General features: G+C 36.4%; 1 protein-coding gene across 2 annotated transcripts in view; it reads right to left on the bottom strand.

Annotated features, from left to right (window-relative positions):
* Nucleotides 1–8,974: 8,974 nt before the first annotated feature.
* The window catches only part of DTWD2 (DTW domain containing 2), a 157,980-nt gene continuing 148,292 nt past the window's right edge, over nucleotides 8,975–18,662 (bottom strand). For both annotated transcript variants that reach the window (XM_023197430.2, XM_023197438.2), the window contains 2 exons: nucleotides 17,063–17,191; nucleotides 8,975–9,477 (listed from right to left, as the gene is read on the bottom strand). In XM_023197430.2, coding sequence (XP_023053198.1) covers nucleotides 9,307–9,477; nucleotides 17,063–17,191 — 300 coding nt within the window. In that variant the 3' untranslated portion in view covers nucleotides 8,975–9,306. The remainder of the gene's footprint in view (nucleotides 9,478–17,062; nucleotides 17,192–18,662) is intronic.

Here is an 18,662-nt window from a genome sequence, read left to right as displayed (position 1 = left end):
AGTATACTAGCCAGTGTTCCACTTCCTCTGCATCCTTGCCAGCATTTGTTATTTTTAGTCTTTTCAGTAATGGTCATTTTAACTGGGCTGAGATAATATCTCATTGTGGTTTCCATTTCCATTTCCTTGATTAGTGATGTTGAGCTTTTTTTCATTTACCTGCTGGCCATCTGTATATCTTCTTTTCTGAAATGTCTATTCATAGTTATTTTGCCCATTTAGTAACTGAATTATTATTTTTTGCTATTACATTGTTTGAGCTCTGTATATATTCTGGTTATCAAGCTCTTCTCAGACAAGTAGTTTGCAAATATTTTCTTCCATTCTATAGGTTGTTTCTTCACTCTGTTGATTACTTTGATGTACAGAAGCTTTTTAGCTTACTGCAATCCCATTTGTTGATTTTTCCTTCTGTTGCCTGTGCTTTTGAGGTCTTACTCCAAAAACGTTTGCCCCAACAAATGTCCTGAAGTGCTTCCTCAAAGTTTTCTTCTATTAGTTTTATAGTGTGACGTATGTATGTAATTCCAGCACTTTGGGAGGCCAAGGTAGGACTGCTTGAGGCTGAGAGTTCAAGACAAGCCTTGGCAACACAGCAGGGCTTGTCTCAAACTCTTGATATGTTGTTTCTACAAAAAAACAAAACATTCATAGTGTCAGGTCTTAGAACTACATTTTAATCCACTTTGATTTGATTTTTATATGTGGTGAGAGACAGGGAACTAGTTTCACTCTTTGGCATATAGACATTCAGATATCCCAGCACCATTTAGTGACTTTTCATTGTTTTCCCTAATGTATGTTCTTGGTGCCTTCATTGACAGTGAGTTGGCAGTAAATGCATGGATTTGTATATTCTCTATTCTGTTCAATTGGTCTACGTGTCTGTTTTCATGTCAGTACCCATGCTGATTTGGTTACTACAGATTTGTAGTATATCTTGAAGCCTGGTGCTGTGATGCCTCTAGCTTCATTTTCTCTGCTCACAATTGCTTAGGCTATTTGGGGCTTTCATGGTTCCAGATGGATTTTAGATTTTTTTTTTCTATTTCTGTGAAGAATGTCATTGGTATTAGGATAGCAATTGCATTGAATCTATAGATTGCTTTGAGTAGTATGGGCATTTTAACAATATTGATTCTTCCAGTCCATAAACATGGAATATTTTTCCATTTCTTTGTATACTCTTCAATCTCCCTCACCAATGTTTTATAGTTGTCATTATAGAAATCTTTCACTTCTGTGGTTAATTCCCAGGTATTTAATTTTATTTGTTGCTATTGTAAATGGGACTCCTTTCTTAATTTTTCAGATTGTTTGCAGTTGGCTTATAAAATTGCTACTGATTTTTGTATGTTGATTTTGTATCCTGCAACTTGACTGAATCTGTCGATAAATTCTAATAGTCTTTTAGTGGAGTATATAGTTTTTTCCAAATATAAGATCATATCATCTGCAAGGATAAGTTGACTTCTTCCTTTCTATTTGGATGCCATTTCTTTCTTCCTCTTGTATATCCTTTTCCCAGGGAGAAGACAGCATGTTTTCAGTTGTTCCACAGATACCTACATCATGGTACACGGAAGCATTATTTTGCTATTTTCCTTATTTGGAAGTAAAGTTAAAAAGAGTGTGTGTGAAGGCCAAGCAAAAGGCGAATTGTGTGTGGTCACTGTATTGTCACAACATGGTTAAACTGGGAATGCTATTTCCCAGAATTCTATTTCCTATATGCATCCCAGCTAGGGTTGGCCTGAAGAGGAAGTTGCTTGAGATTTGGAAGGTGGAAGTAAAGAAACAGCCATTATTCTCTGAAGGTCAGATAAGGTGTTAGACAAATGTAAAGCAGCCTAGCAGTTTCCAGCTTGTTCTGACTCTCCTTTCCTCTTCCTCCTGCCTGCTAGTCCATCTGACCAAGAGCAGCACTAGGCCCACTAGCAGACATCTTGACAGGAACCTACAGAGACAGTAGCTATTCTGAGGCAAATTCTCCTCACATTCCCACTTTGGTGGCCAAAAGTGCTTGGCTTCTCAGAAATTTCCTTTAAGATCTCACTTGCTTACCTATGCCAGTGCTTCAGGAGGACGGAATAGTGACTCCTTTTCTGATCCTCTAATTCCCTCTCTTGGATCTTCACTTTCCTAGTTCCACTCATAATTGTGTAAGGTCTAATATCTACAGTAAATTCCTTTTCCATAACACTCATATTGGTTCTGTTTCTCAGACTAAAGCCTAAGACAAGGCCAAAGCATAGACTATTTCTTGGTCTATTTTGTGCTGCTGTAACACAATACCATAAACTGGGTAGTTTATAAAGAACAGAAATTTATTTTCATCACAGCTCTGGAGGCTGGGAAGTCCAAGACTGAGGAGCTGGCATCTTGTGAGTGCCTTCTTGCTGCATTATCCCATGATGGAAAGCAAAGGGCAAGAGCCTAACAGGGGAACAAACTCATCCTTTCATAATGGTACCAATCCAGCCATGAGGGGACATTCAAACCACAGTAGGTCACTTATTTTAAACTTACCTTCTAATACAGGCATACCTTAGAGATACTGTGGGTTCAGTTCCAGACTATGACAATAAAGTGAATATCACAATATTCATGATTGATTCCTTTGATCTATTATTTCTCTGAAAAGTCACCTCCTCCAGCAAGGCTTTTCCCAACTACTGTGACTAAAGTTTCATTATGCTCTCTACTATAGGAGCACTTTCATATCAATTATCAAAAACACCTGAAATTATTTTATTATGATGAACCATAATAATGGTTCAACTTCTTTAACACAGAAATTCTGTCTTCTACATCACTGTATTCTCTAATACCTAAAATCATGCCTGGCACATAGTAAGTGCTAATTAAAATACCTACTGAATAAATGTATGGCTTATTGGGCTAATTACTGTGAATTACTAAAGAAACTAAAATCTATCTCCTAAACATAAAAGACAGAAGTTACAGAAAATGCTAATATAGAGTAAAACCTGATATTTTATGGAAATCCAACCTTATTTCACTATTAACATATTATATTTATTATCCAAATTAACAGCACATGCATGGGGAGATAATATTAACAGACTCTGCTCTTTGCTTCTAAATACAAGATATAATTCATATATTTCAAATTAAATATTATATTTTAATAATAGGATTAATGAGTCATCAATGAAAAACTATGGCAATCACATTTTTAAAAACAATTCAAATAACTTTTCTTATTAATAATAGTAAGAGCACATAACAAAAAAATCATTATTAGTGATTTAACTATTTTTAAGTGAAAATGACGTTTAGCATTATATTAGGAATTTACTATTAGATATTAGAAACTACAGATGTTTAGTTCTAAGTAAACTATTACTATAGCCCATCAGCAAAGATATGAATGAACTAAGCTAAATGATGACCAATACTCTTTAAAGAAATGAAATCAATTAGCACAAGTGAAAAGCCAAAAAGTGACACTATAATTCATTTTCCCTACTTTAACTTACTAAACACTTTACAAATTAAAGAATTAGTCACTTTGTTAATGATATATTTTACTTTAAAGATACTCATTGTGTCTACTAATCTTTACTTTTACCTTATTCACTAAGTGGATTTTTTTCTTTTTTAGGATACCATATATGTCTTGGATAAAACTATCTATGATTGCTTGCCACATAGAATTTGAATGTGTAAGAGTTCGGAGAGTTGCCAAAAAAGTAAGTATTAAAATATGATGCCAAAACATTGGTTTCCTTTAAATAACTATAGACAATTCTAGAAATGGAAAAAAAGGGAAGTTTACATTTTAGACTCAAAATCACGTACATTTAAAAATCTTTCTTCATTGATTTTACTAAGAGGCAACTTTAGAAATAAAGCTATTTAATAAAGCTAAAATACTAAACAATAAGTTTATAAAATTTAATGATCATATTGCAAATCACTTACCAGTTTTCCTAACAACTATTTCCCATAAAATTACATTTATATACAAAAAGATCAAGAAATTTTCCCCCTGCAAATAACACATTTGGAGGCAGAAATGAGCAAATGATATTTGTATGCAAAATCAGTAAGGAGTACTCTGTAATGAAAATAATCCTGAGGCAGGTACACTTTTTAAAAATGTTTTAATTCTTTAATATACTTCTAAGTAACAGTAACAGTAAGTCTTATAGTATAATTTCTTATTCAAATAATTTTTTTTAAAAAAACTTACATTAAAAAGTTTCTTTTAAAAATAATTCTTATGTTGTTAGTTCGAGTGAATTTTTTTTTTTTTTTTTTTTTTTTTTGAGACGTTGGCTCGCTCTGCTACGCAGGCTAGAGTTGCAGTGGCACATCTCAGCTCACTGCAACCTCTGCCTCCCCGGTTCAAGCAATTCTCTGCCTCAGTCTCCTGAATAGCTGGGATTACAGGTGCCTGCCTGCCACTATGCCTGGCTAATTTTTGTATTTTTAGTAGAGACAAGGTTTCACCATCTTGGCCAGGCCGGTCTTGAACTCCTGACCTTGTGATTCACCCGCCTCAGCCTCCCAAAGTGCTGGAATTACAGACATGAACCACCATGCTCAGCTCAAGTGAATAATTCTTAAAAACTGAAAGACAATTACTTATTTATCTAATATGCTTTTTAGTAGAGCACAGGAGTTGCTATGATCTGAATGTTTGTGTCCCCACAAAATTCACATGTTGAAACCTTAATTCCCAAGGTATAGTATTAGGAAGTGGAACCTCTGGGGGATGATTAGGTCATAAGGGTCCCAGAGAGCTAGCTCAACCCTTTCACTAGGTGAAGATGTAGCTAGAACTCACCATCTATGAACCAGTGAGTGGGCCTCTTACCAGACACCAAATCTGCTGGCACCTTGATACTGTATTTCCCAGCTTCCAGATTTAGGAGAAATAAATTTCTGTTGTTTATGAGTTACCCAGTCTCTGGTATTCTGAGATAGCAGCCAGAATGGACTAAGACAGGAGCCAAGTGATCAGCATGGGGTAAAAAGTCAGGGATTTCCAGATTTCCTGAATAATTTTTAAATACAAAATTGTAAACTGTTAAGATCACTACAGTATCTTTTGTTTAAAAACATGCTATGCAAGGATATATGAGTATTTGTATGAATAACAACAGCTCGTACGTACAATAAGAATAGGAGAAAAGGAAGGGGGACAATGTAGGTGATGAAAGAGGGAGAGGAAGACCCTGGGAAGAAGGAAAAAAAGTGTGACGAGAAAAGAGAGAGAATATGCTTTAAGTGAATGTAGCCAATAAAAATTTAGATTGATGGCCGGGCGCGGTGGCTCAAGCCTGTAATCCCAGCACTTTGGGAGGCCGATACGGGCGGATCACGAGGTCAGGAGATCGAGACCATCCTGGCTAACATGGTGAAACCCCGTCTCTACTAAAAATACAAAAACTAGCCGGGCGAGGTGGTGGCGCCTGTAGTCCCAGCTACTCCGGAGGCTGAGGCAGGAGAATGGCGTAAACCCGGGAGGCGGAGCTTGCAGTGAGCTGAGATCCGGCCACTGCACTCCAGCCCGGGCGACAGAGTGAGACTCCGTCTCAAAAAAAAAAAAAAAAAAAAAATTTAGATTGGACAATTTAGGAGATAGTAATTCATTCTACAAAAAGCCTACTTATGGGGCAAATTAAATGCAAAGTTTCATTCCATCTACAATGCAATATTATTTATTCATAAAAATATCGATCCATACCTATTTTAAAGAAATACATCCACATAGTAAAATATAGTTATGTAAAACTTTTGAGTTTACTAAGTCGGATCTAATTGTTCACTTGTAGCATCAATAAAATTTACTTCTGAACCAGTAACAATTACATACAAGGGTGAACAATTTAGCTCCCTGAAATTCAGCATCCCTGAAATTCAATGGAAAGGATTTTCTAATAACGTGATCACATTTTTAAACCTATTTAGGGCAACAGTTGAAAATATGTGATGAAGAAACAATAAATTATACAGAAGTGCTCTTCTATATAATTTGCAGAGAGGCCAAGGCAGAAGGATCGCTTGAGGCCAGGAGTTCAGAACCAGCCTAAACAACACAGCGAGACCCCCATCTCCACAAAAATTAAATGAAATTAGTAAAATTTAAAATTAGCTGAGTGTGGGTGGCACGGGGCTGAGGTTCTAGCCACTTGGGAGGCTGAGGCGGGAGGAAGAGAGCTCAGGAGCTTGAGGCTGCAGTAAGCTACGATTACACCACTGCACTCCAAACTGGGTGACAGACGGAGGCCCTGTCTCTAAAATACATAAATAAATAAATGACGAGCTGGCGGTATAGTGAGGAGCTTATTCCTTTCAAAATCTTTGAAAAATATTACTGGTCATGAATAAGAAAAGTGTCTCTGGAGTCTTAAAGTCTTAAAGAGAAAATAGTTTTTTCCCAATAGAATTCTCCTATTCCACATAAGAAGTCTTGTAATTCCAACCTGCAGAAAGTTGCCATGCACTGTGACTTACTACTTTGTATAAACTAGTTTTTAACCCTTTATACTCATGTGCAAGAAACTCTCAATACCTCTCATTACACACAGTGATTTTAACATACTATAAATGAGCTGATTAAAAGTTAGGTCACTTTATGTATAAGGAAATACTATTCTCTGAGTTACATGATTCAAATAACTCACAAAACCATCTACACCACATCAAAGTGCAGATGGGTACACAAGTAACGCCTACTATCAGCTACAAATTCATAAAACTTGGAACTTCCAGGAAAGTCAAGCAAATATAAAGAATCTGAATTTAAATTCAAAATATAATAAAAAAGTAATTTTTAAAAGCCTGATTAATTTTTCAGTTAAAATACTCACATAATACTACATACTTGACAAAATTTAGTAATTAAAATAATGGCTTTTAAAACGTACTTACAACTGTTTAATGAGAACAGATGACTAGAGAAGCATTTTATACCACAGATGATTAAATGGACTCAACTTGTTAAGAGATCAGGAAAAAATAAGTAAAAAACAAGTAAAGTGAGTTAACAAGTCAGTAAAATAATTTGGAAAACTATTCATAACTCAAGAAAATTCTATACATTTCCAAGAACACTAAATTTTAAGCTTTTTAAGTCTTCAAAACTACTCTAAAATATTTTATTTAAAAGATAAAAATAGAAATTACTCTTAAAAATCAACAAAGTACAATTTTGAGATACAAAATGGTATATTATGGGGTAGGGGGAGTTTTCTTTTTAAAAAGTAATAATGACGGCCGGGCACGGTGGCTCATGCCTGTAATTCCAGCACTTTGGGAGGCCGAGGTGGGTGGATGATGAGATCAGGAGATCAAGACCATTCTGGCTAACACGGTGAAACCCCGTCTCCACTAAAAACACAAAAAATTAGCCGGGTGAGGTGGTGGGCACCTGTAGTCTCAGCTACTCGGGAGGCTGAGGCAGGAGAATGGTGTAAACCTGGGAGGTGGAGCTTGCAGTGAGCCGAAAGAGCGTCACTGCACTCCAGCCTGGGCTACAGAGTGAGATTCTGTCTCAAAAATAATGATAATAGCTAAAAGAAACTCATGAAGTTTAATATCAATGTGAAAAACTGGCCCAAAAAAGGAACTATTATACATTATATGCTGTTTCTTTTCTAGTACACCAAATAATCATTTGATATTAGGTGCTTCACATTGTAAATTAGTTTGTTTGTTTGTTTGTTTTAGACAGGTCTCACTCTGTAGTCCAGGCATTTATTTATTTATTTAATTTATTTATTTTAGACAGGTCTCACTCTGTAGCCCAGGCTGCAGCACAGTAGAATGAACATAGCTCCTCGCAGCCTTCATCTCCTACACTCAAGTGATCCTCCCACCTCAGCCTCCTAAGTAGCTAGGACTACAGGTGCACATCACCACATCCAGCTAATTATTTTTTTAAAAAATTTTGTATGGAGATGGGGTCTCACCATATTGCCAAAGCTGGTCTCAAACTCCTGGGCTCAAGCAATTCTCACATCTCGGCCTCCCAAAGTGCTGGGATTACAGGTGTGAGCAAATGGGCCCAACCCTAATTTGTTTTTAAATCCAAAAATAAATCAACAATAGAAGCTAGCACTCTAATTTTTAATACTTTAAAATATTTTCTGCATAGTTTCCCCAAATATTAGCATTCTAATTGTGACCAGCATTATAGCTTTTAATGAGTCTAATCCAAGTAAATAATAAACAAACGAGCATGAAAACTGTGGGAAATAATCATTGGTATATGCTCCATAAATAGTTACCAAGTTTACCTTTAAATTGCATGTTTAGTTTTTCCTTACAACTTAACACCAGATACAGAAACTCTAGAAGTCATAAACAAAGACTAAACAAAATCCCCTCTTCTTGCCAAGATGTGTACATAATTGCAGTAGACTTGGGCTGAATATAAATATATATTATATACATGTCTCTTATTCCATACAAAATCCCAGTAAATATTTTTCCATGAAGCAGGAGGAATTTTTTCTCTCAGATTGAAAGTTTTTGCCCATTAAAAAGGTTATCTTAAATAGCCCTAAAGAAATATGTTCCAAAAATTACAGTCATATCATATTCCACTTATTATTTTCCATATGAAAACATCAATAAAGTAAGTTTACCAAAGTCAATCAGCCTGTTCAATGAACACTGAAAAATACAAATTTATCCAGAGTGATTACAAATGAAAATGTGTGCTATTTCAAAATTACATGCACCTCTTTAAAAATCAGGGCAACTAATAGAGCACTTAAATCATATTAGCTGAGTTCAAATTTAGCCCCTAAATAATACTTAAAGTTTCCTTATTCCTTTATACTATTTCACAAAATAATAAAACTTGGTAATTATATTTTCTTTTGCTACTTACTTCAAACTATAAAGTTAGGACTGCAAACCAATGTAGGTATCTTATTTTATTGGTCTACACCCTAATTATGTATAAACACTAATGGAAACAACACCGTTTCAATCCACTACAACAATTTCCTTCTATTTTACAATTAAGAATTTCTAACCCATCTCAACAACGGATTACATTTTAATTTTGGGTTTGAAAACATGTATTAGAGGCACATTTTTAAAAACAAGTACAACATGAAATCCTGCTTTTCAGTGAGCCAGTGAATTTTTGTTTATTTGTTTTTATGAATATTTGGTTTACTTCCTTCTTCTGGGTAAGATTAGTATGCAATTCTCATTCTTCTTTAGCAAGTCAAAAACCTACAGACCTAAACTATATGAAAACTTAACTTGGTATTGTTAGATGAAGACAGGTAAGCTAGCACCAAAAGAATAACTGTACTAAATTTTAACACTATTCATTAACAATTCCATTTTCCTGAGTTTGCGTTTGTTCTTTGGCATTGGTTTAGGATATAATCCATTTTTCAGAAGGTGTTCCTTGCTGAGGCGAATTTGGGCACCATGCTGAAGTTGAAAAGAGCATAAAGCTTGAAGAGGGCGAAGCAAAGTCTGTTAAGAAAAAAAAAGACACTAAAAAAGTGTCTATGACAAATCATATTCTATCTATATTTTTCATTGAGAAATAGGAGTCATTATGTTTCTTTTATTATGATTGGCTTTTAACTCTGAGAAACAGTAGGCACTCTGATAAATATGTAATTATTTCTAGATGAATAATATCTTTAAAATTCATACCTTAATATCACACTAAGGAATTTTAGTAAAAAGATAGAAATACTGATTTTCCACATAGGTAATAAAGTCTGATATTAGTTTTATACATTAACTTATTCAAACACCAGGAAAAATTGTTGCCATTATAATTGAATCTGTAACAGGCAGACTAAATGAGACATTTAAATACAAAGATAAGTACATCAAACAGTCAATTCAGTTTCTATGACAAATTAATGCAAGCTTACTGACACCTGATAACAATTAGATGATGGTAGCAATGGGTAAACAGTTGCTATTTCTCTCACATTAGTGCCATGGATCACATACAAGTTAGATACCCAGGTTTTGGTGCATTTGAAATCATTCTAACAATATCTGAACCTGTCTAAATTCAAATACCTATAGGCCAGCCACGTAACAGAAACAAGTAAACTGCGTGGATCTTTATAAGCCAACTGAGAATAGTGGTGGTTGTAATACAACTGGAGTACATGCTCTACCTAAAATTATTCAAATTCAAAAATTAAAAAAATAACAACACTATGCAAGTGTTTTAAACATATTTTGGGTAAGATTCCCTCCTTGGGCCTGAGACCCCTGATGTAGATGTTTTCAAAAATATAGCAAAAACAATTGAACAGATTGTTACAGGATCACAAAAGAAACAAAGAAAAAACTGATAGACTTAATAGATTTAACTACAAAAAAAATTCACAATGTCTACATGAAAACTTATTAACCCACAAAGAAAACCCCATGTGAATTAACAACTGCAGTAAGGGTTCTCTTACACGTGGCCAAATATCATTTCTGACTATAATATACACTCTCACATCTGTAATCCCAGCATTTTGGGAGGCTGATGCACAACATAAGTGATAGAAAAGGGGCTAATTAGCTTTAATTTACAATGAACTCTTAAAAATTGTGATAGTCACTAGTACTTGCTTCTTCGTATTCATTTTCTCCCTTATTAAAATAATTCAAATTATATCCAAGGTAGCAATGTGGCCGGCTACTAACATTACATTGACTAATGGCCCAATCTATCCAAGAAGATGTAACTAGAAGTGCTGGGATGGGGCTTCTAGAGGTACTCTTTGAAGGGGACAAACTTAGCAGGCATAGGTTTTTGTCCTTTTTTCCTGCCTAGAAAATGACTGAAGGTAGGACAAGCATCATATGACTCCTAGACAATAAACATGAAGATTAAAGCCAAATACATAAGATGATGGACAGAAAGAAAAGAAAACTTGTCCCTGAAGTCTTTTTCAAGCTGCATTCCCAGTCAGGACTGCCCACCTCAGCATTTCTGATTTAGAGGAGAAAAAGAAAACCCCATGTGAATTAACCACTGCAGTAAGGGCTCTCTTTCATGCAGGCAAATATAATTCCTTACTGTAATATACACCCTCACATCTGTAATCCCAGCATTTTGGGAGGCTGATGCAGGAGGATTGCTTGAGCCCAGGAGTTTGAGACCAGCCTAGGCAACATGGCAAGACCCTGTTTCTATAAAAAAGAGACCAGCCTGAAAAAAAAGAAAAGAAAAGAAAAAAAGAAAGAAAGAAAAAATTAGCCAGACATGGTGGTATGCACCTGTGGTCCCAGCTACTTGGGAGGCTGAGGCAGGAGGTCAAGGCGGCAGCGGACCATGATCATGCCACTGCACTCCAGCCTCGGTGGCAGAATAAGAAACTTTCTTCTTCTTTTTCTTGAGATGGAGTCTCGCTCTGTCACCCAGGCTGGAGTGCAGTGGCATGATCTCAGCTCACTGCAACCTCTGCCTCCTGGATTCAAGGGATTCTTCCGCCTCAGCCTCCCAAGTAGCTGGGACTACAGGCATGCGCTACCATACCCAGCTAATTTTTGTATTTTTAGTAGAGACAGGGTTTCAACATATTAGCCAGGCTGGTCTCGAACTCCTGACCTCCTGATCCGCCTGCCTCAGCCTCCCAAAGTGCTGGGATTACAGGTGTCAGCCACCGTACCCAGTCCAGAATGAGAAACCAAAGAAAAGAAATAAAAAGAAGGAAAAGAAAAGGGAAAGGGAAGAAAAAAGGGAGGGAGGGAAGAAAGGAGGGAGGGAGAAAGAGAAAGAAAGAAAAAAGGTAAACATCTTGGAAAGGCTTTGCACAATATTATTGTAGAAAACTCCTCAGGCATGTTCTCATAATTTATTTTAAAGCGGAAAACAAGAGAAGGAATGCAAAATAACAATATATGACTTTACATACTTGACAGAGTCAGCACAGTGGACTGATTGGATTCTGAAACATCGTACCTAGGAAACACACCTAGGACTACATACAGACCAAGACAACTGAAGATTCTATTGATATTTTATGACATTTATTAGATTCTCGTATAGAGAAGAAAACTCATATTCTTATGGTCAATAGATTCCAACTTCTACATCCTGAAGATAAGATTCTGTCAATTTACTGAGGTAATGAAGAGAATGAATTTTGGAAACAGGCAGATCTGAATCAGATCCCCACTCCATGTCTCTTGGTACTCCCTACAGCTGTTCACAAACAGCCCAGACCTCCTACTTGAGACAAGCAGATTGGCATTTTCTATCCCTTTTTAAAGTTAGGCACAGCCATATCACTTGCTTTGGTTAATGAAATGTGAGTACAACTAATATGTGTCACCTTAGGGCAGAAGCATTAAAAGTGGTATAGGATTCACGACCTTCCTTGCCCTTCCTTGATGAAAGTGGGATGAATTATCTAGATAGTTCCTCCATCAGGATGGACGCCTGGGTGACTGCAATGAGCAGAGGTCCTCAGGGTAATCCCACTGGACAAACAGCATGAGAGATGCATAAACTTTTGTCATCTTACGCGATTTCAACTTTAGAGTTTTAAAGTTGTAGCCTATCCTAGTAAATCCTTTTTGCTGCATGTGAAAAGTGACAGTTTTCAAGGAACCATTACTTCCAACCGCTGGTATTGGGTACAGTCAAAACATTCAGGCTATAGAAGAGGTTCTGCCACATCTATCTTTAAAAATTCCTATGATAAAACTTCATAAGTAGAGAAGGTTCTGTAATAAAAAAGATCCCTAAGCTAAAGGCTTCCAAGGTATGAAAAGTCCTGTAAATACTGCAGTAGCTAACGAAAGCCACCACCTTTTAGTTCAGACTTTCTTTTGCCAATCTACAGGCAAAAATTAGAGAGGAAAAGAAGGGCAAAAGGATTAACTCTTTTTGAGTGCCTGTGCTGACAACTCTGGCAATTACTCATTATTACCTCAGTTCTTGAAATACTATGAGGTAACTATTTGTATATTACAGATAAGAACACAAGTACAAAGAAATTATGTGGTCTGCCCACTTGCAAAAAGTGATGATAGGCTGGGCGCGGTGGCTCAAGCCTGTAATCCCAGCACTTTGGGAGGCTGAGACGGGCGGATCACGAGGTCAGGAGATCGAGACCATCCTGGCTAACACGGTGAAACCCCGTCTCTACTAAAAAATACAAAAATCTAGCCGGGCGAGGTGGTGGGCGCCTGTAGTCCCAGCTACTCGGGAGGCTGAGGCAGGAGAATGGCAGGAACCCGGGAGGCGGAGCTTGCAGTGAGCTGAGATCCGGCCACTGCACTCCAGCCTGGGTGACAGAGCGAGACTCCGTCTCAAAAAAAAAAAAAAAAAAAGGTGATGATAATAAGTTGTAATTCAAAACTACTTCAAAGTCCACATCATGCTACTTTCCTGTAGCCATACTTTCAGGTGCTTGAAAAACTGCTCTAGAATAGAGTGAGGATGAGACAACAGACTAACAAAGCTATTCTGTGCCAAATTCTTTATTTTGAGGAGCCCTGCCTCTATAGAATAAAGCCAAGTGAAAATTGACTCTTCTCTGGTGGGCACAGTAGCTCAGGCCTGGAATTCCAACATTTTGGCCGGCCAAGGCAAGTGGATCACTTAAATCCCCTAGGAGTGCAAGACCAATCTGGGCAACATGAGACTCCCCCCGCCTCTCCCATCTCTATAAAAAATACAAAAATTAGCTGGGCATGGTGGCATGCACCTGTAGTCCCAGCTACTTGGGAGGCTGAGGTGGGAAGATCGCTTAAACCCAGGAGGCAGAAGGTGCGGTGAATCAAGATCATGCCACTGCACTCCAGCCTGGGTGACAGAGCAAGACTCTGTTGGAAAAGAAAAAGAAAAAAGAAAAAGAAAAGCAAAGCAAATTGAAGCAAAGAGAAGAAGAAAAAGAAAAAGAAAATGTCCTATTCTCCCCCCACCATCTTAAGGTTTTATTAGAATGCCCCTGATAAAACATTATTGGGAAAAAGTGTGTGTCATCACTTTCCTCCCCAGGAGGGAAAGAAAACCCCTGTGTTCAGGGCAGACTGATACTGCATTTCACAAAGATGCTAATTTATTATCGTAACTAGATGCTAATTTTTTTCTTGTAACTAGCTTTGAAAAGGCTGGATGTGGGATTCCCCTACTAAGAAAACAGCTTTTACTATAAACTGTGGCTGGAGGCAATTTTTGCCATCTGTAATAATAAGTAACTTGAGATGTTTCATTATGTATTTCTTCTGTTCATGCTCCCACCATGTTATCAGTACCTCCCAAATCACAGGTCTGACTGTCAAACATCCTTTTTCTACTCCTGGCCACTGCAGTACAATTACTCCTGGCAACCAAAGCAAGCAGAATGAGAGTTCTAATACCTCACTATTACTTTGGGACTTTATGTTTAATTTTATCTACAGACAACAATAACAAAAGCTGAAGAGATAATGGGGTCCTGTCACCATTCCGTTGTCTTAAACTTTGCCTTTTGTTACATGTTACACTCAGAATGTATTTTGCAAGTCTCAAGTTGTCACAATAAGGATTCCTCTTTTGGTTTTGTTTTTTTAAGATATCATATCACAAAGCACAATCTAGCAAGATTCAAGTCAGCTTGTGGCTTTATGTCATCAACAAATGCCTTGGGTTATATAAAACAACAGAATTAATGAAAGAATGAAAAAATGCTGATGAAGAAGAGGCCCTAAAACAACATGAAGAAAGTTGTCCTAAATATACAATGTTATACCATTTTTTCAAAAACTTCCTTATCAGTTAACTTTGAAATAATTCATTCTAATACTTTGTAGAGTCTAGAACATTTGTAAAATAAAGCCCGAAACATTTTTAGCTAATAGGGTTCCTAACAAAATGGTACATTAATTTTTAAATTTATGTTTTTGTACAAGTAGATGGTACATTAATTAACATCAAAAATATTATAAAACTGGAGAGAAGGGAGCACTAGGAGAATTAGTAGTAGTAGTAGTACAAACCCTTTCCTTAACTGCAACCCTATTATTCTACAACTGCTATTACCATAACCAGCACCATTACTAACATTAAAGGTTACATTTAGGATTGTAGTAAAGATCCACTTCCAATTGTGGGAATAAGAGATATAAGTCCATAGAGAATTCTTTCCAGAACCCAAAAGGAGAGAAAAGTAAGCTTTAAATCTATAGCTAAGGAATATATTCTTCCCTCAAAATTTGAACTTTCAATGGGTCCTGGTTTGGTCTGATGTTGTGTGATCCTAGAGTTTTACATCAACAAAAAAGAAAATGCAGAGACTGTAGAGAAAGCAAGTTGAAACAATAGCACTGGGTTACATAACTCTATTAAGACACCTGTGAAGAGCGTGTATGTATATATATTTGCTTAAGAATATACAGAGATGATGGTAAATAAACAAAACAGAAAGATACGTATGGGGTATATAAAGTACTATGTTCATGGCTAGGGACGTGGGAGTAGGTGACATGGTTAGAGGAGATGGAAAAGTGTCTGAGAACACTCCCTGCTCATTTAAAGTAAGAATCTATGGTCCTTCATGAATTTTTTTTCAAAGGCAGAGAAAGTGAAATTGCCTAGACCCAAAACAAAGTCTAAGACTCAAACAGACACACACACACACACACACACACACACACACACACGAAAAGCCTACTTCTTTCAAAAGAAAAAAAAAGTCTCCAACTCTGACATTTTCCACAGTTTAAGGTAGAGGAGAGGAAAACAGTAATTCAATGCCTGCTTATAACATTCTTTTTTTTTTTCTTTTTTTGAGACGGAGTCTTGCTCTGTTGCCCAGGCTGGAGTGCAGTGGTACAATCTCGGCTCACTGCAAGCTCCGCCTCCTGGGTTCATGCCATTCTCCTGCCTCAGCCTCCCAAGTAGCTGGAGCTACAGGCACCCACCACCACGCCTGGCTAATTTTTTGTATTTTTAGTAGAGACGGGGTTTCACCATGTTAGCCAGGATGGTCTCGATCTGTTGACCTCATGATCCACCTGCCTCGGCCTCCCAAAGTGCTGGGATTACAGGCATGAGCCACTGCACCTGGCCATGCCTGCTTCTAATATTCTTTAACACTCCTTGCTTTTGATATCTTTTTGTTCTCTTTAGGATTAATATCTTGGTAGCTAATACATTTACTCTGAACTGAGCTTTCATCTGTTATTGAAATTTCCTTCGTGTTTAAAGGCATACTCATAACTGTAACCATAATGGATAATGAGAAAGAAAGAAGGCAAGAAAGAGTACCTCACGTGTGTGTGTACGTGCGTGTGTGCATCCATGTGTTTATGCAGTGTTTTGAAGGCGGAGTTATAAATCCCATTTATTTGTGCTTATGATCCTCTGACTTTCTTATTGAGTTGTATTTATCAAAACTTTTCAATAATTAAAAAACCATAACAATTTAGGTTTTATTTCACTATTTTTTCTTTTGCTACAAATGCTAAGTTTCTTATATGTTCCAAAAGACTGAGATGTTAGTAAGCACACTGAAACATTATTCTTTGCTGATGATTATTAATTTTATATGAAATCATCATGCTTTCATAGAAATTAAAATAATTGCAGGTTATAATGTTTTCATATTTTCTAGGCTTTTTATTTCAAGAAAAATGTCTTTTTTACATTCTAAGCAAAGTTAATATGAGAAACAGAAAGTTAGTATACCTCCTCAAATAACGGCACCGATGCAAAAATTAAAATGTTCTATAGAATGTTCTTTTAACTAAAAAGAAGAAAAGGCTGAGCACAAGAGAACACAAAATACCAAAAAGAGAAGAGAAAACACTAAAAGAAAAATCTAGCCAAAAAACTATTTAATGTTGTGCTACTTAACTGTAATTTAGCATATTACAAATTATGTTTGCACAGCTTAGTATGAATATTTAAATAATGCAATCTGGAATGCTAAACTAACACAGAAAAACACCAGAGGGGAAAGAAGGTTATAAAAGTACATAAATTTCTAAAACAGAAGATTCTACTTGTCACATGAGTTACAAATTTAACAAGCACGTCTAAATCTTCTATGTAAAATCCAAGAAAACTCCCACTTTCAAGAACTATAACCTTCCAAAGACGTACCTCTTGTATGTAATTATTTTTCTCCAAGATGGAAAGAGCAACAGCTGCACACTCCAGTGTAGAAAGACATCTATTAGTCGGTTGCATCCGAATTACATACTGACTAGAAATGCTAGTTTTTAACTGCACCTGAAATCAAACACAAAATAGAATGTAATTTTTGTTTTAAATTTAAAGTTATAAAGTCTGTGTTTTAAATACTAATTACTTTCCTTCCAAAACTGCCAGCAGCTTAGAAGTATTAAATGTATCAATACCTTTTATGTATAACATCCTTTTGTTATTACTGTTAAACAGTAGAAGCAAGAAGATAGCTATACAGAAGAAGACATATCCACAATACATACAAACTACTACAAATCCAGGGTAAAAAGACTAATAATCCCCTTGCAGTAAAGAGTGAATATACACTTCACAAAAGAAGTTATAAGAATGGCAGATAGGTACATAAAAAAGTGTTCAACATAATCTAACGTCAATTAAAACCACAATGGGGTAACATTTCACACTCAGTAGAGTAGCTAAAATCAAAAAGGCTACAGCTAAAATCAAAAAGGTTACAAGGCTACAGTAACCAAAAGAGCAGGGTACTAGTATTAAAACAGATATATAAACCAATGAAACAGAACAGAGGCCTTAGAAATAATGCCACACATCTACAAGCATCTGATCTTTGACAAACCCAACACACACAAGCAATGGGGAAAGGATTCCCTATTTAATAAATGGTGTTGGGAAACTGGCTAGCCATATGCAGAAAACTGAAACTGGACGCCTTTCTTACACCTTACAAAAATTAACTCAAAATGGATTAAAGACTTAAGCATAAAACCTAAAACCATAAAAACCCTAGAAGAAAACGCAGACAATATCATTCAGGACACAGGCATGGGCAAAGACTTTATGACTAAAACACCAAAGCAATGGCAACAAAAGCCAAAATTGACAAATGGGATCTAATTACACTAAAGAACTTCTGCACAGCAAATGAAACTATCATGAGTAAACAGGCAACCTACAAAATAGGAGAAAATTTTTGCAATCTATCCATCTGACAAAGGGCTAATATCCAGAATTTACAAGGAACTTAAACAAATTTACAAGAAAAAAGCAAACTACCCCATCAAAAAGTGGGCAAAGGCTATGAACAGACACTTCTCAAAAGTACATTTATGTGGCCAACAAACATGAAAAAAATCTCATCATCACTGGTCATTAGAGAAATGAAAATCAAAACCACAATGAGATACCATCTCACACCAGTTAGAATGGTGATCATTAAAAAGTCAGGAAACAACATATACTAGACAGAATGTGGAGAAATAGGAACACTTTTACACTGTTGGTGGGAGTGTAAACTAGTTCAACCATTGTGGAAGACAGTGTGGTGATTCCTCAAGGATCTAGAACCAGAAACACCATTTGACCCAGCAATCCCATTACTGGGTACATATCCAAAGGATTATAAATCATTCTACTATAAAGATGCATGCACACATATGTTTATTGCAGCATTGTTCACAATAGCAAAGACTTGAAACCAACCCAAACGCCAATCAATGACAGACTGGATAAAGAAAATGTGGCACATATACACCCT

The sequence above is a fragment of the Piliocolobus tephrosceles genome, chromosome 4 (assembly GCF_002776525.5).
Source record: "Piliocolobus tephrosceles isolate RC106 chromosome 4, ASM277652v3, whole genome shotgun sequence".
Lineage (NCBI taxonomy): Eukaryota > Metazoa > Chordata > Mammalia > Primates > Cercopithecidae > Piliocolobus > Piliocolobus tephrosceles.
The sequence above is the reverse complement of the archived record's forward strand: the minus strand, read 5'-3'. Positions and strand labels throughout refer to the sequence as shown.